Here is a 25,239-nt window from a genome sequence, read left to right as displayed (position 1 = left end):
TGTTAGTGTGTTCCCCTGGGGTTTAGTGTAACGCGTGTTAGTGTGTTCCCCTGGGGTTTAGTGTAGCGTGTGTTAGTGTGTTCTCCTGGGGTTTAGTGTAGCGTGTTAGTGTGTTCCCCTGGGGTTTAGTGTAGCGCGTGTTAGTGTGTTCCCCTGGGGTTTAGTGTAGCGCGTGTTAGTGTGTTCCCTGGGGTTTAGTGTAGCGTGTTAGTGTGTTCCCCTGGGGTTTAGTGTAGCGCGTGTTAGTGTGTTCTCCTGGGGTTTAGTGTAGCGTGTGTTAGTGTGTTCCCTGGGGTTTTAGCGTGTTAGTGTGTTCTCCTGGGGTTTTAGCGTGTTAGTGTGTTCTCCTGGGGTTTAGCGTAACGTGTTAGTGTGTTCTCCTGGGGTTTAGTTCGTGTTAGTGTGTTCCCTGGGGTTTAGTGTAGCGTGTTAGTGTGTTCTCCTGGGGTTTAGTGTAGCGTGTTAGTGTGTTCTCCTGGGGTTTAGTGGCGTGTTAGTGTGTTTGGGGTTTAGTGTAGCGTGTTAGTGTGTTCCCCTGGGGTTTAGTGTAGCGCGTGTTAGTGTGTTCCCTGGGGTTTGGGGTGTTAGTGTGTTCCCTGGGGTTTAGCGTAACGTGTTAGTGTGTTCCCCTGGGGTTTAGCGTAACGTGTTAGTGTGTTCCCCTGGGGTTTAGTGTAGCGCGTGTTAGTGTGTTCTCCTGGGGTTTAGCGTAACGTGTTAGTGTGTTCCCCTGGGGTTTAGTGTAGCGTGTTAGTGTGTTCCCCTGGGGTTTGTGTAGCGTGTTAGTGTGTTCTCCTGGGGTTTAGTGTAGCGTGTTAGTGTGTTCCCCTGGGGTTTGTGTAGCGCGTGTTAGTGTGTTCTCCTGGGGTTTAGCGTAGCGTGTTAGTGTGTTCCCCTGGGGTTTAGCGTAACGTGTTAGTGTGTTCCCCTGGGGTTTAGTGTAACGCGTGTTAGTGTGTTCCCCTGGGGTTTAGTGTAGCGTGTTAGTGTGTTCCCCTGGGGTTTAGTGTAGCGCGTGTTAGTGTGTTCCCCTGGGGTTCAGTGTAGCGTGTTAGTGTGTTCCCCTGGGGTTTAGTGTAGCGTGTTAGTGTGTTCCCCTGGGGTTTAGTGTAGCGTGTTAGTGTGTTCTCCTGGGGTTTAGCGTAGCGTGTTAGTGTGTTCCCCTGGGGTTTAGTGTAGCGCGTGTTAGTGTGTTCCCCTGGGGTTTAGCGTAACGTGTTAGTGTGTTCCCCTGGGGTTTAGTGTAACGCGTGTTAGTGTGTTCCCCTGGGGTTTAGTGTAGCGTGTGTTAGTGTGTTCTCCTGGGGTTTAGTGTAGCGTGTTAGTGTGTTCCCCTGGGGTTTAGTGTAACGTGTTAGTGTGTTCCCCTGGGGTTTAGCGTAACGTGTTAGTGTGTTCCCCTGGGGTTTAGTGTAACGTGTTAGTGTGTTCCCCTGGGGTTTAGTGTAGCGCGTGTTAGTGTGTTCTCCTGGGGTTTAGTGTAACGCGTGTTAGTGTGTTCCCCTGGGGTTTAGTGTAGCGTGTGTTAGTGTGTTCTCCTGGGGTTTAGTGTAGCGTGTGTTAGTGTGTTCTCCTGGGTTAGCGTGTAGCGTGTTAGTGTGTTCCCTGGGGTTTAGTGTAGCGCGTGTTAGTGTGTTCTCCTGGGGTTTAGTGGCGTGTTAGTGTGTTCTCCTGGGGTTTAGTGTAGCGTGTTAGTGTGTTCTCCTGGGGTTTAGTGTAGCGTGTTAGTGTGTTCTCCTGGGGTTTAGTGTAGCGTGTGTTAGTGTGTTCCCTGGGGTTTAGTGTAGCGTGTTAGTGTGTTCTCCTGGGGTTTGTGTAGCGTGTTAGTGTGTTCTCCTGGGGTTTAGTGGCGTGTTAGTGTGTTCTCCTGGGGTTTAGTGTAGCGTGTGTTAGTGTGTTCTCCTGGGGTTTAGTGTAGCGTGTTAGTGTGTTCTCCTGGGGTTTAGTGTAGCGTGTTAGTGTGTTCTCCTGGGGTTTAGTGTAGCGCGTGTTAGTGTGTTCTCCTGGGGTTTAGTGTAGCGCGTGTTAGTGTGTTCTCCTGGGGTTTAGTGTGAGCGTGTTAGTGTGTTCCCCTGGGGTTTAGTGTAGCGTGTTAGTGTGTTCCCCTGGGGTTTAGTGTAGCGCGTGTTAGTGTGTTCCCCTGGGGTTTAGTGTAGCGCGTGTTAGTGTGTTCCCCTGGGGTTTAGTGTAGCGTGTTAGTGTGTTCTCCTGGGGTTTAGTGTAGCGTGTTAGTGTGTTCTCCTGGGGTTTAGTGTAGCGTGTTAGTGTGTTCTCCTGGGGTTTAGTGTAGGGCGTGTTAGTGTGTTCCCCTGGGGTTTAGTGTAGCGTGTTAGTGTGTTCTCCTGGGGTTTAGTGTAGCGTGTTAGTGTGTTCTCCTGGGGTTTAGTGTAGCGTGTTAGTGTGTTCCCCTGGGGTTTAGTGTAGCGTGTTAGTGTGTTCCCCTGGGGTTTAGTGTAACGTGTGTTAGTGTGTTCCCCTGGGGTTTAGTGTAGCGTGTGTTAGTGTGTTCCCCTGGGGTTTAGTGTAACGCGTGTTAGTGTGTTCCCCTGGGGTTTAGTGTAGCGTGTGTTAGTGTGTTCTCCTGGGGTTTAGTGTAACGCGTGTTAGTGTGTTCCCCTGGGGTTTAGTGTAGCGTGTGTTAGTGTGTTCTCCTGGGGTTTAGTGTAACGCGTGTTAGTGTGTTCCCCTGGGGTTTAGTGTAGCGTGTGTTAGTGTGTTCCCCTGGGGTTTAGTGTAGCGTGTGTTAGTGTGTTCTCCTGGGGTTTAGTGTAACGCGTGTTAGTGTGTTCTCCTGGGGTTTAGTGTAGCGTGTTAGTGTGTTCCCCTGGGGTTTAGTGTAGCGTGTTAGTGTGTTCCCCTGGGGTTTAGTGTAGCGCGTGTTCCCCTGGGGTTTAGTGTAGCGTGTTAGTGTGTTCCCCTGGGGTTTAGTGTAGCGTGTTAGTGTGTTCCCCTGGGGTTTAGTGTAGCGTGTTAGTGTGTTCTCCTGGGGTTTAGTGTAGCGTGTGTTAGTGTGTTCCCCTGGGGTTTAGTGTAGCGTGTTAGTGTGTTCCCCTGGGGTTTAGTGTAGCGTGTTAGTGTGTTCCCCTGGGGTTTAGTGTAGCGTGTTAGTGTGTTCCCCTGGGGTTTAGTGTAGCGTGTTAGTGAGTTCTCCTGGGGTTTAGTGTAGCGTGTTAGTGTGTTCCCCTGGGGTTTAGTGTAGCGTGTTAGTGTGTTCCCCTGGGGTTTAGTGTAGCGTGTTAGTGTGTTCCCCTGGGGTTTAGTGTAGCGTGTTAGTGTGTTCCCCTGGGGTTTAGTGTAGCGTGTTAGTGTGTTCCCCTGGGGTTTAGTGTAGCGTGTTAGTGTGTTCCCCTGGGGTTTAGTGTAGCGTGTTAGTGTGTTCCCCTGGGGTTTAGTGTAGCGCGTGTTAGTGTGTTCCCCTGGGGTTTAGTGTAGGGTGTGTTAGTGTGTTCTCCTGGGGTTTAGTGTAGCGCGTGTTAGTGTGTTCCCCTGGGGTTTAGTGTAGCGTGTTAGTGTGTTCCCCTGGGGTTTAAGCGTGTTAGTGTGTTCTCCTGGGGTTTAGTGTAGCGTGTTAGTGTGTTCCCCTGGGGTTTAGTGTAGCGTGTTAGTGTGTTCACCTGGGGTTTAGTGTATCGCGTGTTAGTGTGTTCCCCTGGGGTTTAGTGTAGCGCGTGTTAGTGTGTTCCCCTGGGGTTTAGTGTAGCGCGTGTTAGTGTGTTCCCCTGGGGTTTAGTGTAACGCGTGTTAGTGTGTTCCCCTGGGGTTTAGTGTAACGTGTTAGTGTGTTCCCCTGGGGTTTAGTGTAACGTGTTAGTGTGTTCCCCTGGGGTTTAGTGTAACGTGTGTTAGTGTGTTCCCCTGGGGTTTAGTGTAGCGTGTGTTAGTGTGTTCCCCTGGGGTTTAGTGTAACGTGTGTTAGTGTGTTCCCCTGGGGTTTAGTGTAACGTGTGTTAGTGTGTTCCCCTGGGGTTTAGTGTAGCGTGTGTTAGTGTGTTCTCCTGGGGTTTAGTGTAGCGTGTTAGTGTGTTCCCCTGGGGTTTAGTGTAGCGTGTGTTAGTGTGTTCTCCTGGGGTTTAGTGTAACGTGTGTTAGTGTGTTCCCTGGGGTTTAGTGTAGCGTGTGTTAGTGTGTTCTCCTGGGGTTTAGTGTAGCGTGTTAGTGTGTTCCCCTGGGGTTTAGTGTAGCGCGTGTTAGTGTGTTCCCCTGGGGTTTAGTGTAACGTGTTAGTGTGTTCCCCTGGGGTTTAGTGTAGCGTGTGTTAGTGTGTTCTCCTGGGGTTTAGTGTAACGTGTGTTAGTGTGTTCCCCTGGGGTTTAGTGTAGCGTGTGTTAGTGTGTTCTCCTGGGGTTTAGTGTAGCGTGTTAGTGTGTTCCCCTGGGGTTTAGTGTAGCGCGTGTTAGTGTGTTCCCCTGGGGTTTAGTGTAGCGCGTGTTAGTGTGTTCCCCTGGGGTTTAGTGTAGCGTGTTAGTGTGTTCCTGGGGTTTAGTGTAGCGTGTGTTAGTGTGTTCCCCTGGGGTTTAGTGTAGCGCGTGTTAGTGTGTTCCCCTGGGGTTTAGTGTAGCGCGTGTTAGTGTGTTCCCTTTGGGTTTAGTGTAGCGCGTGTTAGTGTGTTCCCTGGGGTTTAGTGTAGCGCGTGTTAGTGTGTTCCCCTGGGGTTTAGTGTAGCGCGTGTTAGTGTGTTCCCCTGGGGTTTAGTGTAGCGTGTTAGTGTGTTCCCCTGGGGTTTAGTGTAGCGCGTGTTAGTGTGTTCCCCTGGGGTTTAGTGTAGCGCGTGTTAGTGTGTTCCCCTGGGGTTTAGTGTAGCGCGTGTTAGTGTGTTCTCCTGGGGTTTAGTGTAGCGCGTGTTAGTGTGTTCTCCTGGGGTTTAGTGTAGCGTGTGTTAGTGTGTTCCCCTGGGGTTTAGTGTAGCGTGTTAGTGTGTTCTCCTGGGGTTTAGTGTAGCGCGTGTTAGTGTGTTCTCCTGGGGTTTAGTGTAGCGTGTTAGTGTGTTCCCCTGGGGTTTAGTGTAGCGTGTTAGTGTGTTCCCTGGGGTTTAGTGTAGCGCGTGTTAGTGTGTTCTCCTGGGGTTTAGTGTAGCGTGTTAGTGTGTTCCCCTGGGGTTTAGTGTAGCGCGTGTTAGTGTGTTCCCCTGGGGTTTAGTGTAGCGTGTTAGTGTGTTCTCCTGGGGTTTAGTGTAGCGCGTGTTAGTGTGTTCCCCTGGGGTTTAGTGTAGCGCGTGTTAGTGTGTTCTCCTGGGGTTTAGTGTAGCGTGTTAGTGTGTTCCCCGGGGGTTTAGTGTAGCGCGTGTTAGTGTGTTCTCCTGGGGTTTAGTGTAGCGTGTTAGTGTGTTCTCCTGGGGTTTAGTGTAGCGTGTTAGTGTGTTCTCCTGGGGTTTAGTGTAGCGTGTTAGTGTGTTCTCCAGGGGTTTAGTGTAGCGTGTTAGTGTGTTCTCCTGGGGTTTAGTGTAGCGTGTTAGTGTGTTCCCCTGGGGTTTAGTGTAGCGTGTGTGTTCCCCTGGGGTTTAGTGTAGCGCGTGTTAGTGTGTTCTCCTGGGGTTTAGTGTAGCGTGTTAGTGTGTTCCCCTGGGGTTTAGTGTAGCGTGTGTTAGTGTGTTCTCCTGGGGTTTAGTGTAGCGTGTGTTAGTGTGTTCCCCTGGGGTTTAGTGTAGCGTGTTAGTGTGTTCTCCTGGGGTTTAGTGTAGCGTGTTAGTGTGTTCTCCTGGGGTTTAGTGAAGCGTGTTAGTATGTTCTCCTGGGGTTTAGTGAAGCGTGTCTGTTTGTGGGGTTGGGGCAGCTGATACAGACCCGTCTCGTTCCCCTCAACCTGTTTTCTTAACTGATGAGTGTGTGCGAGTCCGTCTGTGTGTACCTTGTTTTCCTTGCTGATGTAGTCCAGCTGCAGGCACCAGGGATGGGTCCAGATTCTACTGAGCATCTGGAAGTCCTGGAAGAGTTTGGTCCCGGCTCGACCCCGACCCCCCTCCACCACATTCCCCGTACCTGCCCCAGACACACGCAGAGAGGGAGGAGAGAGAGAACGTGTGTGTCAAACCAACCACGGCTGAGTAAGGTACCACTCCTTCACATCAACACCAGAACTACGTAAGAGGCACTGAAGGCAGGATTGTTAAATGTTACAGCCTTATTCTAAAATGGATTAAATTAAATGTATTCCTCAATCTACACTAATGAAAAAAAAAGAAAAAAAAAACAGGTTACAAATGTTACGCAAATTTCAAATAAAAAAAACAGAAATATCTTATTTACATAAGTATTCAGACCCTTTCCTTTGAGACTTGTATTTGAGCTCAGGTGCATCCTGTTTCCATTGATCATTGAGATGTTTCTACAAGTTGGAGTCCAGCTGTAGTAAATTCAATTGATTGAACTTGATTTGGAAAGGCACACATCTGTCTATAGAAGGTCTCACAGTTGACAGTGCATGTCAGAGCAAAACCAAGCCATGAGGTCGAAGGAATTGTCCGTAGAGCTCCGAGACAGGATTGTGTCGAGGCGCCGATCTGGGGAAGCGTGCCAAAACATTTCTGCAGCATTGAAGGTCCCCCAAGAACACAATAGCCTCAATCATTCTTAAATGGAAGAAATTTGGAACCACCAAGAATGCCAAGCATCACGTCAGGACGAAACCTTGCACCATCCCTACGGTGAAGCATGGTGGTGGCAGCATCATGTCTGGAGGAAACCTTGCACCATCCCTACGGTGAAGCATGGTGGTGGCAGCATCATGTCTGGAGGAAACCTTGCACCATCCCTACGGTGAAGCATGGTGGTGGCAGCATCATGTCTGGAGGAAACCTTGCACCATCCCTACGGTGAAGCATGGTGGTGGCAGCATCATGCTGTGGGAACATATTGAACCGTTTAGACTAGAGACCAGACCTCTGGGTCATGTTGAACCGTTTAGACTAGAGACCAGACCTCTGGGTCACGTTGAACCGTTTAGACTAGAGACCAGACCTCTGGGTCATGTTGAACCGTTTAGACCAGACCTCTGGGTCATGTTGAACCGTTTAGACTAGAGACCAGACCTCTGGGTCATGTTGAACCGTTTAGACCAGACCTCTGGGTCATGCTGAACCGTTTAGACTAGAGACCAGACCTCTGGGTCATATTGAACCATTTAGACAAGAGACCAGATCTCTGGGTCATATTGAACCGTTTAGACTAGAGACCAGATCTCTGGTAATATGGGTCATATTGAACCATTTAGACTAGAGAGCAGACCTCTGGTAACCTTCTCTCCCTCTTAAAACACACAGAAGTACAATCCTCCAGGTAGGATCTGTAGTGTACACGAGGTAAGGTAGGGGTTAGTGTGTACCTGTTAAGTGCTCCAGGTAGTGTCGGTATAGAGTACACTGGATGGGCGTGACTCTGACGGACACAACGTACTCATGTTTAGGAGGCAGGAACTTGGTCAGGGCAGAGTAGTCTCTTCTCTGGAGAGAGAGCAGAGAGCAGAGAGAGAGGAGGAGAGAGAGCAGAGAACGGGAGCAGAGAAAGAGGAGAGAGAGCAGAGAACGAGAGCAGAGAAAGAGAGAGAGCAGAGAACGGGAGCAGAGAACGGGAGCAGAGAAAGAGGAGAAATAGCAGAGAGAGCAGAGAACGAGAGCAGAGAAAGAGGAGAAAGAGCAGAGAGAGCAGAGAGAGAGCGAGCAGAGAGAGAGAGAGCAGAGAGAGAGAGAGCAGAGAGAGCAGAGAGAGAGAGAGGTTAACACAATTGTAGCGTCTCTGTGGAGAGGGGGACAGTTGAAAAGCCAAATCCTACCATTGAGTGCTCCTTCAAGAGGCGAACATCACACAGTGTTATATAGTGTTTCAACAGTGTTACCTGAACACATCCATTGAGCATCTCGTAGAGGATGTGAGCCCTCTTCTTCATGATCCGTACATCCTGGTCTGTGGAGTCTGCTGCCTGCCCGTTCTGGATGGGGTTGACAAAACGGTTCCTGAACTCCTTCACTGACCCCAGCAGGTTCTCCTTGATGAAGTTCACCATGCAGTGGTCTGGACAGGGCACACACACACAACATAAGTATTCACCCTCCCCTCAGATTTCTTCACATTTTGTTGTGTTACGAAGTGGCATTAAAGTTAATTCCACTGTCATTTGTTTGTCAACAATCTTGGTAATGTCAAAGTGGAATTATATCCCTAAAATAAAAATAAAAAATGAAACCGTAATATATCTTGATTTTATAAGTATTCCCCCGAGTCAATACATGTTAGAATCATCTTTGGCAGCGACTCCAGCTGGGAGTCGTCTCTCCTAAGAGATTTCACACCTGGATTGTACAACACTGTATTTATAACCAAATATAACCAAAATCAAAATATAGTATTTTTCAGCTGTTTGGAGCTGGTGTCAAAAAATAATTTAAAAAATCAAGTAAAAAGGTAGAAAGAAATCTAACGAAGGCGTAGAATTATCTCACATAGAACAGATCTGCTCAGACTTGCTTTCAGTGACATATCTAGAACTCACAACTCTATGTGAATTTAGAATTCAATAATTCACTGAAGGACCTTATGGAGGTAAAGTTGAAGTCGGAAGTTTACATACACTTAGGTTGGAGTCATTAAAACTCATTTTTCAACCACTCCACAAATTTCTTGATAACAAACTAAAGTTTTGGCAAGTCGGTTAGGGCATCTACTTTGTGCATGACAAAAGTCATTTTTTCCAACAATTGTTACAGACAGATTATTTCACTTATAATTCACTGTATCACAATTCCAGTGGGTCAGAATATTACGTACACTAAGTTGAATGTCATGGCTTTAGAAGCTTCTGATAGGCTAATTGACATCATTTGTGGCAATTGGAGGTGTACCTGTGGATGTATTTCAAGGCCTACCTTCAAACTCAGTGCCTCTTTGCTTGACATCATGGAAAAATCAAAAGAAATCAGCCAAGACCTCAGAAAAAAACACTGTAGACCTCCACAAGTCTGGTTCATCCTTGGAAGCAATTTCCAAATGGCTGAAGGTAGCACGTTTGTCTGTACAAACAATAGTACGCAAGTATAAACACCATAGGACCACGCAGCTGTCATACCGCTCAGGAAGGAGACATGTTTTGTCTCCTAGAGATGAATGTACTTTGGTGCGGAAGGTGCAAATCAATGCCAAAACAACAGCAAAGGACCTTGTGAAGATGCTGGAGGAAACAGGTACAAAATAATCTATATCCACAGTAAAACGAGTCCTATATGGACATAACCTGAAAGGCCACTCAGCAGGGAAGAAGCCATTGCTCCAAAACCGCCATAAAAAAGCCAGACTACGGTTTGCAACTGCACATGGGGACAAAGATCGTACTTTTTGGAGAAATGTCCTCTGGTCTGATGAAACAAAAATAGAACTGTTTGGCCATAATGACCATTGTTAAGTTTGGAGAAAAAAGGTGGAGGCTTGCAAGCCGAAGAACACCATCCCAACCGTGAAGCACGGGGGTGGCAGCATCATGTTGTGGGGGTGCTTTGCTGCAGGAGGGATTGGTGCATTTCACAAAATAGATGGCATCATGAGGCTGGAAAACTATGTGGATATATTGAAGCAACATCTCAAGACATCAGTCAGGAAGTTAAAGCTTGGTCGCAAATGGGTCTTCCAAATGGACAATGCCCCAAGCGTACTTCAAAAGTTGTGGCAAAATGGCTTAAGGACAACACTTGACTGGGCAAGGGCACAGTCATGGGTGGACCTGGGAGGGCTTTTAGGCCCTCCACCAACCAAAGAGGAAACTCCCCAAATACAGGTGTGCCAAGCTTGTAGCGTCATTTCCAAGAAGACTCTGTAGTCGCTGCCAAAGGCGTTTCAACAAAGTGAGTAAAGGGTCTGAATACTAAATGTACTTGTGATTTTTCAGTTCTGTATTTTTTTATGAATTAGCAAAAATGTCTAAACCTGTTTTTGCTTAGTCATTATGTGTAGATTGATGGGGGGGCTTTTTAAAAATCCATTTTAGAGTAAGGTTGTAACGTAACAATATGTGTTAAAAGTCCAGGGGTCTGAATTATTTCCGAATGCCCTGTAGGCCAGCGGTCTGGATATAACAGGAAGTAATGGACATACACTCTATGAGGTTGTTCTGCAGCGGAGTGCCGGTGAGCACCACTCTCCGTCGGGTCTTGATGGAGTTCATGGCTTTAGAGATGGCCGACGCCTCGTTCTTCAAGATGTGGCCCTCATCACAGATCACAAAGTCTGGGCCTGGGGAGGGAGACAACACAGAGCAGAGAGAGTTGAGAAGAAACTGGATACAAGAAATAACTGTGTGTGTGTGTGTGTGTGTGTCCTCTACCTACCTGGGTCAACCAGGGTCTTCTGGAAGGTCTCTTTGAGTTTCTTGCTCTTGATGTTTCTACCCTGTGTGAGGTTCCGGTACATCTCATAGCCAATGATCATGATTCCTCCATCCTCCTGCCACTGCTGCAGGGCAGACGCTCTCTCCTGAGGACGCTTCACCGTGGCCAGCTCCGTCACCTAGTGACAGACAGCGTAAAGACACACAGACAGCGTAAAGACACACAGACAGCGTAAAGACACACAGACAGCGTAAAGACACACAGACAGCGTAGACACACAGACAGCGTAAAGACACACAGACAGCGTAAAGACACACAGACAGCGTAAAGACACACAGACAGCGTAAAGACACACAGACAGCGTAGACACACAGACAGCGTAGACACACAGACAGCGTAAAGACACACAGACAGCGTAAAGACACACAGACAGCGTAAAGACACACAGACAGCGTAAAGACACACAGACAGCGTAAAGACACACAGACAGCGTAAAGACACACAGACAGCGTAGACACACAGACAGCGTAGACACACAGACAGCGTAGACACACAGACAGCGTAGACACACAGACAGCGTAGACACACAGACAGCGTAAAGACACACAGACAGCGTAAAGACACACAGACAGCGTAAAGACACACAGACAGCGTAAAGACACACAGACAGCGTAAAGACACACAGACAGCGTAAAGACACACAGACAGCGTAAAGACACACAGACAGCGTAGACACACAGACAGCGTAGACACACAGACAGCATAAAGACACACAGGTATATCAGCGTAAGTGTGTACCTCTAAACTCTCCTCGTCCTTGAAGCCGTACTGCCACTTCTCAAACTCGTTGAGCCAGTTGAGAACGGTGTTGAGAGGACAGACGATCAGAGCAGTGGAGAAGTCTAACTTTTCACACAGCAGTAGTGTGTGGAGTAGGGTTACCACCTAGTGGTATAAACAGGGTTAGATACAGTATAGATATATACACATATCAGTAGTGTGTGGAGTAGGGTTACCACCTAGTGGTATAGACAGGGTTAGATACAGTATAGATACAGTAGGGCAAAAAAGTATTTCGTCAGCCACCAATTGTGCAAGTTCTCCCACTTAAAAAGATGAGAGGCCTGTAATTTTCATCATAGGTACACTTCAACTGTGACAGACAAAATGAGGGGAAAAAAAAAAAATCAAGAAAATCACACACTTTTAAAGAATTTATTTGCAAATTATGGTGGAAAATAAGTATTTGGTCACCTACAAACAAGCAAGATTTCTGGCTCTCACAGACCTGTAACTTCTTCTTTAAGAGGCTCCTCTGTCCTCTACTCGTTACCTGTATTAATGGCACCTGTTTGAACTTGTTATCAGTAAAAAAAGACACCTGTCCACAACCTCAAAAAAATCACATTCCAAACTCCACTATGGCCAAGACCAAAGAAATGTCAAAGGACACCAGAAACAAAATTGTAGACCTGCACCAGGCTGGGAAGACTGAATCTGCAATAGGTAAGCAGCTTGGTTTGAAGAAATCAACTGTGGGAGCAATTATTAGGAAATGAAAGTCATACAAGACCACTGATAATCTCCCCCGATCTGGGGCTCCACGCAAGATCTCACCCCGTGGGGTCAAAATGATCACAAGAACGGTGAGCAAAAATCCCAGAAGCACATGGGGGGACCGAGTGAATGACCTGCAGAGAGCTGGGACCAAAGTAACAAAGCCTACCATCAGTAACACACTACGCCGCCAGGGACTCAAATCCTGCAGTGCCAGACGTGTCCCCCTGCTTAAGCCAGTACATGTCCAGGCCCGTCTGAAGTTTGCTAGAGAGCATTTGGATGATCCAGAAGAAGATTGAGAGAATGTCATATGGTCAGATGAAACCAAAATATAACTTTTTGGTAAAAACTCAACTCGTCGTGTTTGGAGGACAAAGAATGCTGAGTTGCATCCAAAGAACGCCATGCCTACTGTGAAGCATGGGGGTGGAAACATCATGCTTTGGGGCTGTTTTTCTGCAAAGGGAAGAGGGCAACTGATCCATGTGAAGGAAAGAATGAAAGGGGCCATGTATCGTGAGATTTTGAGTGAAAACCTCCTTCCATCAGAAAGGGCATTGAAGATGAAACGTGGCTGGGTCTTTCAGCATGACAATGATCCCAAACACACTGCCCGGGCAATGAAGGAGTGGCTTCGTAAGAAGCATTTCAAGGTCCTGGAGTGGCCTAGCCAGTCTCCAGATCTCAACCCCATAGAAAATCTTTGGAGGGAGTTGAAAGTCTGTGTTGCCCAGCAACAGCCCCAAAACATCACTGCTCTAAAGGAGATCTGCATGGAGGAATGGGCCAAAATACCAGCAACAGTGTGTGAAAACCTTGTGAAGACTAGTATTAAGTATTAAGAAACTTTTGTTATTGACCAAATACTTATTTATTTTCCACCATAATAAGCAAATAAATTCATTAAAAATCCTACAATTTTGATTTTCTGGATTTTTTTCTCATTTTGTCTGTAATAGTTGAAGTGTACCTATGATAAATACAGGCCTCTCATCTTTTTAAGTGGTGACTAAGCACTACTGTATATACACATAGAGCGATAAGTCTAACTTGTCACACAGCAGTAGTGTGTGGAGTAGGGTTACCACCTTGTGGTATAAACAGGGTTAGATACAGTATAGATATATACACATAGAGAGAGAAGTCTAACTTGTCACACAGCAGTAGTGTGTGGAGTAGGGTTACCACCTTGTGGTATAAACAGGGTTAGATACAGTATAGATATATACACAGAGAGAGAAGTCTAACTTGTCACACAGCAGTAGTGTGGAGTAGGGTTACCATCTAGTGGTCAAAGTACGTAATGAGGGTCAGATGAGATAAATGGTTGGGATTGAAGGGAAACATTATGCTCCTCCCACAACCCAGAAAAATCCCATTCTATAGGAAGACAACCAGCAGTCCGCCGGCCAGAGACCACAGTCCGCCGGCCAGAGACCACAGTCCGCCGGCCAGAGACCACAGTCCACCGGCCAGAGACCACAGTCCACCGGCCAGAGACCACAGTCCACCGGCCAGAGACCACAGTCCACCGGCCAGAGACCACAGTCCACAGGCCAGAGACCACAGTCCACCGGCCAGAGACCACAGTCCACCGGCCAGAGACCACAGTCTACCCCAGTCCACCAGCCAGAGACCCCAGTCCACCGGCCAGAGACCCCAGTCTACCGGCCAGAGAAACAGATGTTGCGTCAGAATTAGTTAGGTAATATTGATAAATAAGATGTTTTATAAACATAACAATGCTTATGTGAGATGTCATTAGGATATCTTCTTTTTCCCCTCTGAGGTTGCCCTTATCTTGATCTAGTCTATGACCTAAGAGGCTCACTGTCTCCGTGAGCTTGTCCAGGGGGGATGGATTTCAGATGGGAGTATCTAGAATTGACAATTGATATATGCCATTGGATGAGGTAATGTTTTGGTCCTAAGTGGTACCAAGAATGAGATTAGAACCTTGTCAAAGAGAGCAAACTGAACGATAATTTATAGCTAATGCTGTCTGGCTATGGGATACTCCTCTCTCAAGTAAAGTATTCCTTTGTAATGTTCCAAAGATCTGTGTTTCGTCATGTGAGTTGAGATGGGTGTGTCTTGGCTATAAATGACACGAAGAACTGTTTTGTAAGCACTCTCAGAGAATTCATTTATAGACACTGAATTGATCTGAGAGTCAAACAGGACTATGGTGAAGCTCATATATAATTAAAGACGGACTTTATGATACAACTCTGACTTGTGTGCAACTCTGACATGTGTGCTTTGCTCTCTCAATGCTTAGTAATACAGGACATTACCACGACACAGGTGAAGGGATGAGTGGTACAGACCTGCAGTGTTTTTCCCAGGCCCATACAGTGAGCCAGGATACATCCAGAACCAGAGTTCTTGTTGGTTTTCTTCACCGACTCACAACAGCAGTCCCACATGAACTGGACCCCTAGAGAGACAGAAAGCTCAGACGACAGAAATCCTACCATTGTTGGCAGCACTGAACCCATGAAGCATGGCATTGACTTGATAAGTGAGTAAAAGACGAACAACCTTGTTTTCACCATAAACAATCAACATGATTAAAGACAAACATTGATACCACTACTACTACTACTACTACTACTGTTACTGTCAGAAGGTGAATTCACCAATTTGTAAGTCGCTCTGGATAAGAGCGTCTGCTAAATGACCTAAATGTAAAATGTAATGTAAATGTTACTACTACAACAACAACTACTACTGCTACAACTGCTGTAACTGCTACTACTTTTACTACTACTGTTACCACGACTACTACTGATGCTACTGGTGCTACAACTACAGTTACTACTACTATTGCTGTTACTACAACTGCTACTACTGATCCTACTACTACTACTGTTACTAATGCTGCTACTACTACCACTACTACTACTACTAATGCTGCTACTACTACTACTACTACTACTACTACTACTGATACTACCGTTTCTACTACTACTACTACTAATGCTGCTACTACGACTACGGGTAGTACCGTTTCTACTACTACTACTGTTACTACCACTATTACTACTACTACTGCTGCTACTGTTACTACTGTTACTACTACTACTACTACTACTACTACTACTACTACCACTACTACTACTACCACTGTTACTACTACTACTACTACTACCACCACTGTTACAACTACTTCTGATACCACTACTACCACTGTTACAACTACTGCTGCTACTACTACTACTACGACTGTTACTACTACTACTACCACCACTGTTACTACTACTTCTGATACCACTACTACCACTGTTACTACTACTTCTGCTAATACTACTAACACTGTTACTACTACTGCTGCTACTGTTGCTACTACAACTGCAACCATTACTGTTGCTAATGCTGCTACCACAACAGCTACTACTACTGTTGCTACTACTGCTGCTGCTGCTACAACTACTACTACTACTACTACGGGTACTACTACTACTGTTACTACCACTATTATTACTACTACCGCTGCTACTGTTACTACTACTACTACTACTACTACTACTACTACCACTGTTACTACTACTTCTGCTACTACTACTACCACTGTTACTACTACTTCTGCTACTACTACTACCACTGTTACTACTACTTCGGCTAATACTACTACCACTGTTACTACTACTGCTGCTACTGCTGCTGCTACTACAACTGCAACCATTACTGTTACTACTACTGCTGCTACTGTTACTACTACTGCTACTACAACTGCAACCATTACTGTTACTACTACTGCTACTGCTGCTGCTGCTGCTACTACAACAGCTACTACTACTGTTGCTGTTACTACTACTGTTGCTATTGCTGCTACCACAACTGCTACTACTACTGCTGCTGCTACTGCTACTACTACTACTGTTACTACTACTACTACTGTTACTACTACTGTTACTACTACTACTACTACTACTACTGTTACTACTACTGTTACCACTGCTACTACTGTTACCACTGCTACTACAACTGCTGCTACAGTTTACTACTACTACTACTACTACTGCTACTGCTGCTACTACTGCTACTACTACTACTAGTTACCACCATTCCTACTACTACTGTTGCTACAACAACTACTGATGCTACTACTACTACAGTTACTACTACTACTGCAACTACTACTACTATGACTGCTATGACTACTAATACTACTACTACCGTTTCTACTACTACGACTGTTGCTACTACTACTACGGCTGTTGCTACTACTACTACGACTGTTGCTACTACTACTACTACTACTGTTGCTACTACTACTACTGTTGCTACTACTACTACTACTACTACTGTTGCTACTACTACTACTACTGTTGCTACTACTACTACTGTTGCTACTACTACTGTTACTACTACTACTGTTACTACTACTACTACTACTACTACTGTTACTACTACTGTTGCTACAACTACTACTGTTGCTACAACTACTACTGTTGCTACAACTACTACTGTTGCTACAACTACTACTACTACTACTACTACTGATGCTACTACTACTGTTACTACTACTACTACTACTACTGATGCGACTACTACTGTTACTACAACTGTTTCTACTACTGTTACCGCTGCTACTACAACTGCTGCTACTGTTACTACTACAGTTAATACTACTACTGCTACTACTACTATGACTGCTGCTACCACTACTACTGCTCCGGTTTCTACTACTACTACCACAATTTCTACTGCTGCTGCTACTGTTGCTGCGACTGCTACTATTACTACTACTACTACTGCTGCTGCTACTGTTACTACTACTACTACTACAGTTGCTACTGTTACCACTACTACTGTTACTACTAGTATTGCTACTACTACTAGTATTGCTACTACTACTACTAGTATTGTTACTACTACTTCTACTACTACTAGTATTGTTACTTCTACTACTACTAGTATTGTTACTACTACTACTGCTACTAGTATTGTTACTACTACAAGTATTGTTACTACTACTACTAGTATTGTTACTACTACTACTATTGCTACTACTACTACTACTACTACTACTACTACTACTATTGTTACTACTACTATTACTACAAGTATTGTTACTACTGCTACTACTACTACTACTAGTAGTATTGTTACTACTGCTACTACTACTGTTACTGTTACTACTACTGTTACTACTACTACTACTACCACTGTTGCTACAACTGCTACCACTGTTGCTACAACTGCTGCTGTTACTACTACTGCTACTACTACTACTACTACTACTTGTTGCTACAACAACTACTGATGCTACTACTACTGTTACTACTACTGGTACCGCTGCTACTACAACTGCTGCTACTACTATGACTGCTGATACCACTACTGCTACTACTGCTACTATCGTTTCTACTACTGCTACTACCGTTTCTACTACTGCTACTACTAACGCTACTACTACTGCTACTGTTACTACTACTACTACTACTGTTGCTAGTACTGCTACTGTTACTACTACTGCTATCGCTACAGTTACTACTACAGCTGTTACTACTATTACAAATGTTACTACTACTACTGATGGATCTACTACTGCTACCACTGTTACTACTACTGTTACTACTACTGTTACTACTACTGTTACTACTACTGTTACTACTACTGTTACTACTACTGTTTCTACTACTGTTACAGCTGCTACTACAACTGCTGCTACAGTTACTACTACTACTACTGTTACTACTACTACAGTTACTACTACTACTACTACTACTACTACTACTACTACTGCTACTACTGCTGCTGCTACAGTTACTACTACTACTGTTACTACTACTACTGTTACTACTACTACTTTTACTATTACTACTAGTTACTACTATTCCTACTACTACTACTGTTGCTACAACAACTACTGATGCTACTACTACTACTACTACTGTTACTACACCATGGGCTCTACTACTACTGTTGCTACTACTACTACTAATGCTGCTACTACTATTGCTACTACTACTAATGCTGCTACTACTATTACTACTACTGTTACTACTAATGCTGCTACTACTGTTACTACAACTGCTACTAATAATACACCATGGGCTCTACTACTACTACTACTACTATTCCACCTTCACCATGGGCTCCACTACTACACCAGCATGTCTCTCACCGTCGACCTGGTGTGGTTTGAGCTTAGTGACCAGATTGCGGTGAACCTGCACCATGGGCTCCTTGGTCTCCTCGTCTTCATCCAGCACCAGCTTGGTTGTGATTGGACAAGCCACGGCGGACGCCTCCTCCACCACGAGTACCTGGTCGGGAGGGACATGTAGAGTCTAGTCTAAAAGCATTACAGTCTGCACATTCAAATACATACATTTATTCTGCTGGTTGGGACAGGTTATGTTCCTAGGAGTATAGGGCAGCTGAGAGACTGTTCTGCTGGTTGGGACAGGTTATGTTCCTAGGAGTTTAGGGCAGCTGGGAGACTGTGCTGCTGGTTGGGACAGGTTATGTTCCTAGGAGTTTAGGGCAGCTGAGAGACTGTGCTGCTGGTTGGGACAGGTTATGTTCCTAGGAGTTTAGGGCAGCTGGGAGACTGTGCTGCTGGTTGGGACAGCATTATGTTCCTAGGAGTTTAGGGCAGCTGAGAGACTGTGCTGCTGGTTGGGACAGGTTATGTTCCTATGGAGTATAGGGCAGCTGATAGACTGTTCTGCTGGTTGGGACACATTATGTTCCTAGGAACCATTAGGCAGCTGATAGACTGTGCTGCTGGTTGGGACAGGTTATGTTCCTAGCAGATAGGGCAGCTGGGAGACTGTTCTGCTGGTTGGGACAGGTTATGTCCCTAGGAGTTTAGGGCAGCTGAGAGACTGTGCTGCTGGTTGGGACAGGTTATGTTCCTAGGAGTTCCTGGGAGACTAGGTGTTTAGTCCTCAGCTTGTCGTCCTTGAGATTTTTCTGATCTTCTTTCTGGACAGGTTATGTTCCATCCTCCTTAGGGCAGTCCTCTCCTGACCCACTCTGGTTGGGACAGGTTATGATCCTAGGTGTTTAGGCAGCAGATCTTCTCGTCCACAATCCAATCAAACATTGTGACTATGAGGAACAATCAAACATTGACCAATCTATTACAGACCAAATTCACCATTAGACATTTATGTGATCAACGTGGAAACATGGCATAGCTGGTACCATGCTCTTATCTGATCCACACATCCATCTGGCTCCTTAGCGAACCATCCAGGCTAACCAAGGCTAGTTGCCCCTTACTTGATACCACTGAGGTCCATCTGCCGTTTCCATCCCATTAGCAGATGCCATGACAACAGCGCACACACAGTTGACTTTTTACCTCTCGGAGCTTCTCCCTGAGCTGCCCCTCCACTCTAACCACTAGGCTACCCTTCCTCTCCTCCTCCTCCTTCAGGGCATCCCGTTTCCGTCCTCCAGCTTAACCCTGAGGATTTTCCCTGATCTTCTTCCTCTGTCCTTAACCAGGAGGCATCCTCCTTCCCCCCTCCCTCTAACCACCCACCCTGGCCCCTGACTCTAAATCAGGCTAACCTCCACTCTAACCCCCTAGGCTCAACTGACCCTCCAATCAACACTGACCTATGATGTGGTAACAATCAAACATTGACCAATCAATGAATTACAGACCAAATTCACCAATATAGAACCACTAGGCTGAGGAGAAAATCTTCTCCTTCCCTATACCTTGTCCCTCCACTCTAACCACTAGGCTACCCTGCCTCCCCTCCACTCTAACCACTAGGCTACCCTGCCGCCCCTCCACTCTAACCACTAGGCTACCCTGCCGCCCCTCCACTCTAACCACTAGGCTACCCTGCCGCCCCTCCACTCTAACCACTACCCTGCCGTCCCTCCACTCTAACCGCTAGTCTACCCTGCCGCCCCTCCACTCTAACCACTAGGCTACCCTGCCTCCCCTCCACTCTAACCACTAGGCTACCCTGCCGCCCCTCCACTCTAACCACTAGGCTACCCTTCCGCCCCTCCACTCTAACCACTAGGCTCCCTGCCCCCTCCACTCTAACCACTAGGCTTCCCTGCCCCCCTCCACTCTAACCACTAGGCTACCCTGCCGCCCCTCCACTCTAACCACTAGGCTACCCTGCCGCCCCTCCACTAACCACTAACCGCTAGTCTACCCTGCCGCCCCTCCACTCTAACCGCTAGTCTACCCTGCCGCCCCTCCACTCTAACCGCTAGTCTACCCTGCCCTGCCGCCCCTCCACTCTAACCGCTAGGCTACCCTGCCGCCCCTCCACTCTAACCACTAGGCTACCCTGCCGCCCCTCCACTCTAACCACTAGGCTACCCTGCCGTCCCTCCTACTCTAACCACTAGGCTACCCTGCCGCCCCTCCACTCTAACCACTAGGCTACCCTGGCCCCCTCCACTCTAACCACTAGGCTACCCTGCCGTCCCTCCACTCTAACCACACTAGGCTACCCTGCCGCCCCTCCACTCTAACCACTAGGCTACCCTGCCGTCCCCCCTCCACTCTAACCACTAGGCTAACCACTAGGCCCTGCCCCCCTCCACTCTAACCACTAGGCTACCCTGCCCCCCTCCACTCTAACCACTAGGCTACCCTGCCGCCCCCTCCACTCTAACCCTAGGCTCCCCTCCACTCCTAACCACTAGGCTACCCTGCCGCCCCTCCACTCTAACCACTAGGCTACCCTGCCGCCCCTCCACTCTAACCACTACCCTGCCGCCCCTCCCTCTAACCACTAGGCTACCCTGCCGCCCCTCCCCTAACCACTAACCACTACCCTGCCGTCCCTCCACTCTAACCACTACTGCCGCCCCTCCACTCTAACCACTAGGCCCTGGCCGGCTACCCTGCCGCCCTCCACTCTAACCACTAGGCTACCCTGCCGCCCCTCCACTCTAACCACTACCCTGCCGCCCCTCCACTCTAACCACTACCCTGCCGCCCCTCCACTCTAACCACTAGGCTTCCCTGCCCCCCTCCACTCTAACCACTAGGCTACCCTGCCGCCCCTCCACTCTAACCACTAGGCTACCCTGCCGTCCCTCCACTCTAACCACTAGTCTACCCTGCCGCCCCTCCACTCTAACCGCTAGTCTACCCTGCCGCCCCTCCACTCTAACCACTAGGCTACCCTGCCGTCCCTCCACTCTAACCACTAGGCTACCCTGCCGCCCCTCCACTAACCACTAGGCTACCTGCCGTCCCTCCACTCTAACCACTAGGCTACCCTGCCGCCCCTCCACTAACCACTAGGCTACCCTGCCGTCCCTCCACTCTAACCACTAGGCTACCTGCCGTCCCTATACCTTGTCGTCGGATGAAGAATCCTGGGCCTTGATGCGGCGCCGTTTCTTCTTCTGGGCGTAGCTCCTCTCCTCCTTCTTCTTCTTCTTCTTCTTATTCTTGGAGGAGCGCGTGGTCCTCTTTTGGCTACTGCTTTCCTTCTCAGACTCCGACTCCTCCTCTGACGATGATTCCTTCTCACTGATCTCCTCACTAACTCCTGACTCACTGCTGCTAGCTGACTCCTTAAAGTCTGAGTCTGCTGAGTCATCACTACCCACTGGAGAGGTGGAGGGAGGAAGAGAGAAGACAGGGAGAGGGGAGAAGAGGATAGAGAGAAAGGCGGGAGGTAGAGTTAATTGAAAACAGTTTGCAGAGTAGGACTTCTATTCTGTTCCATAGGTGTTAATACACAGCCCTAGACAGACCAGGCCAGCTAGAGACCAGGCCAGCCCGCCAGCCAGCCCTCGTACCTTTCCGTCTGGTCCTCTTGGTCTCCTTCTTCTTCCCCTTGCTGGCTGGTTTCTCCTTCTCCTCTCCCAGACTCCACTTCGTACAGCGTCAGTTTGTGGCGGAGCAGCCGGTGGCGACGCCCCACACTCGTCTTCACGTCCACATCAGAGCCAGAGCCCCCTTCATCATCATCATCATCATCGTCTGTTGAGGGGAACAAACAGTTATTTCTACATCTAGTCTAGTGACATAAACCATTAGTGGTGGAAAGAGGCACTGCAGAATCACTGTTTCAACGAGTATGAAATGAAAAAGTGAATGTAGCTCACCTTCCTCCTGCTCCTCTCCTCCCTTCCCCTTCTTCTGTTCCTTCTCTTCTCCGTCCTCGTCAGAGCTCTCCTCTGCTCCTGAAGAGTAGTTAGCCTTGATCTGGGCCAGCAGCATCTTCTTGGCAATTCTATTGAGGAAGAAATTTAAATCAGTGTTATTTGGTCACATGCTCCGGAATACAACAGGTGTAGTAGACCTTCGTGAAATGCTTACTTCCAAGTCTTCGATATAGGGGGCGCTCTTAATTTTTGGATTTAAAAAACGTTCCCGTTTTAAACAAGATATTTTGTCACGAAAAGATGCTCGACTATGCATATAATTGACGGCTTTGGAAAGAAAACACTGACGTTTCCAAAAATGCAAAGATATTATCTGTGAGTGCCACAGAACTGATGCTACAGGCGAAACCAAGATGAAACTTCAAACAGGAAATGAGCAAAATTTTTGAAGCGCTGTTTTCCAATGTCTCCTTATATGGCTGTGAATGCGCCAGGAATGAGCCCACAATTTCTGCCATTTCCCCAAGGTGTCGGCAGCATTGTGATGTATTTGTAGGCATATCATTGGAAGATTGACCATAAGAGACCACATTTACCAGGTGTCCGCCCGGTGTCCTCCCGGTGTCCTGTGTCGAAATTGGTGCGTAAACTTCAGCTGAAAGTATTTTTCCATGTGATTCAGAGGAGAAAGCAGACTTCCACGAACGATATATCAATGAAGAGATATGTGAAAAACACCTTGAGGATTGATTCTAAACAACGTTTGCCATGTTTCAGTCGATATTATGGAGTTAATTTGGAAAAAAGTTTGGCGTTTTGATGACTGAATTTTTTTTTTTTTTGGTAGCCAAATGTGATGTACAAAACGGAGCGATTTCTCCTACACAAAGAATCTTTCAGGAAAAACTGAACATTTGCTATGTAACTGAGAGTCTCCTCATTGAAAACATCCGAAGTTCTTAAAGGTAAATGATTTTATTTGAATGCTTTTGTTGTTTTTGTGAAAATGTTGCCTGCTGAATGCTAGGATTAATGCTATGCTAGCTATCAATACTCTTACACAAATCCTTGTGTAGCTATGGTTGAAAAGCATATTTTGAAAATCTGAGATGACAGTGTTGTTAACAAAAGGCTAAGCTTGTGAGCCAATATATTTATTTCATTTGCGATTTTCATGAATAGTTAACGTTGCGTTATGCTAATGAGCTTGAGGCTATGATTACGCTCCCGGAAACGGGATTGCTCGACGCAAGAAGTTAACAAACAATGCAATTCAAGAAATAGAGTTAAGTTATTTAGAAAAAAACAAAAACAATTCTAACAAGGCTATATACAGGGGGTGCCGGTACCGAGTCAATATGCAGGGGTACAGGTTAGTTGATGTAATTTGTACCAGAAGGTAGGGGTAAAGTGTTTATGCATAGATAATAAACAGCGTGTAGCAGCAGTGTAAATAGAGCCTTTCAAAGCACTTCATGGCTACTGACGTAGGTACTATAGCGGGATTTCATATTGGCGTCCTTGAAAGCGGCAGCTCTAGCCTTTAAAACCTCTTTGGGATAGGGGGCAGTATTTTGATGTCTAGCCTTTAGCTCAGTGCGGATGATGCCTGTGATACATGGCTTCTGGTTGGGATATGTACGTGCGGTCACTGTGGGGACGACGTCGTCGATGCACTTATTGATGAAGCCGATGACTGAGTTGGAATACTCCTCAATCCCCATTGGCTGAATCCTGGAAAACAGTCCTGTAGCGTAGCATTCGCGTTATCTGAACACTTCCGTATTGAGCTAGTCACTGGTAGTTTTTACTCGTAAGCAGGAATCAGGAGGATAGAATTATGGTCAGATTTGCCAAATGAAGGGCGGGGGAGAGCTTTGTATGTGGAGTAAAGGTGGTCTAGAGTTTAGCCTCTAGTGACACCCCATCCCGTGAACGGGACCGTTGTCATCATCTGACACTAATTAGCATAACGCAACAGACAAATCTTCCTAGAAAATATTCATATTCATGAAAATCACAAGTGAAATATATTAACAAAAGGCTAAGCTGTGTTCCAATCACCCTGTCATTTCAGATTTTCAAAATATGCTTTACAGCCAAAGCTAGACAAGCATGTGTAAGTTTATCGATAACCTAGCATAGCATTATGCCTTGCTAGCAGCTGGCAACCTAGTCATGAAAATCAGAAAAGCAATCAAATTAAATTGTTTACCTTTGATGAACTTCGGATGTTTTCACTCACGAGACTCCCAGGTAGATAGCCAAAGTTAATTTTTTTCCCAAAAGATTATTTTTGAAGGCGAAATAGCTCCGTTTGGTCTTCATGTTTGGCTGAGAAATCGACCAGAAATTGCGGTCACGACAACCCCGAAATATATTCCAAATTAGCTCCATAATATCGACAGAAACATGGTAAACATTGTTTATAATAAATCCTCAAGGTGTTTTTCAAATATCTATTCGATAATATATCAACAGGGACAATTGGTTTCGGAGTAGAAGCGATTGGAGTAATGACTACCTCTGTATTTTACGCAAGAATTTCTCTGGGAGCATCAGGTGACCACTTGCGCAATGAAGCCGCCTACAGGTATTCTTCAACATAAATGCGTAAAACTATGTCACAATGCTGTAGACACCTTGGGGAATACGTAGAAAGCATAATCTGGTTGATAGGGCATTCACAGCTCAATAAGGACGCATCGGAACGCAGGGCTTTCAAAAGATAACTTCCGGATTGGATTTTTCTCAGGCTTTCGCCTGTAACATCAGATCTGTTATACTCACAGACAATATTTTTACAGTTTTGGAAACTTTAGTGTTTTCTATCCTCAGCTGTCAATTATGCATATTCTAGCATCTTGTCCTGACAAAAGATCCCGAAACCCCACCTCTTATATTTGGGTAATCCTTCTCACCCCCCTTAAATGATTTAGATTATTGTAAAGTTTTCCACTGGAAAAGGTGAAAATACTGCCCCCTAGTACCAACAGGTTAAAGTACCCAGCCACCGGGAGCGCAGCATATTCTTGTTTGCTATTGGCCTTATGAAACTCGTAGAGTGCAATCTTAGTGCCAGCATTGGTTTGTGGTAAATAAACGGCTACAAAAAATATAGATTAAAACTCTTGGTAGATAGTGTGGTCTACAGCTTATCATGAGGTACTCTACCTCAGGCGAGCAATACCTCGAGACTTCTTTAATATTAGACATCTTGCACCAGCTGTTGACAAATACACACCACCCTATTCTTGCCGGACATAGCTTTTCTGTCCTGCCGATGCACGGAAAACCCAGCCAACTGTATA

At 46.5% G+C, this 25,239-nt stretch overlaps 1 protein-coding gene across 1 annotated transcript in view; it reads right to left on the bottom strand.

Moving 5' to 3' along the window:
- The window catches only part of LOC135545385 (transcriptional regulator ATRX-like), a 101,905-nt gene that overhangs the window by 60,052 nt on the left and 16,614 nt on the right, over nt 1-25,239 (bottom strand). Inside the window, 13 exon segments of the mRNA XM_064972992.1 lie at nt 5,845-5,975; nt 7,318-7,435; nt 7,828-8,003; nt 10,074-10,211; nt 10,307-10,484; nt 11,105-11,251; nt 14,197-14,306; nt 18,003-18,144; nt 19,191-19,259; nt 21,170-21,426; nt 21,620-21,686; nt 21,688-21,803; nt 21,929-22,056. Of these exon segments, the coding sequence (XP_064829064.1) occupies nt 5,845-5,975; nt 7,318-7,435; nt 7,828-8,003; nt 10,074-10,211; nt 10,307-10,484; nt 11,105-11,251; nt 14,197-14,306; nt 18,003-18,144; nt 19,191-19,259; nt 21,170-21,426; nt 21,620-21,686; nt 21,688-21,803; nt 21,929-22,056 (1,777 nt within the window).

This window comes from Oncorhynchus masou, chromosome 9 (genome assembly GCF_036934945.1).
Source record: "Oncorhynchus masou masou isolate Uvic2021 chromosome 9, UVic_Omas_1.1, whole genome shotgun sequence".
NCBI classification, from domain to species: domain Eukaryota; kingdom Metazoa; phylum Chordata; class Actinopteri; order Salmoniformes; family Salmonidae; genus Oncorhynchus; species Oncorhynchus masou.
Note: the sequence above shows the minus strand (reverse complement) of the source record. Positions and strands in the feature narration are given on the sequence as shown.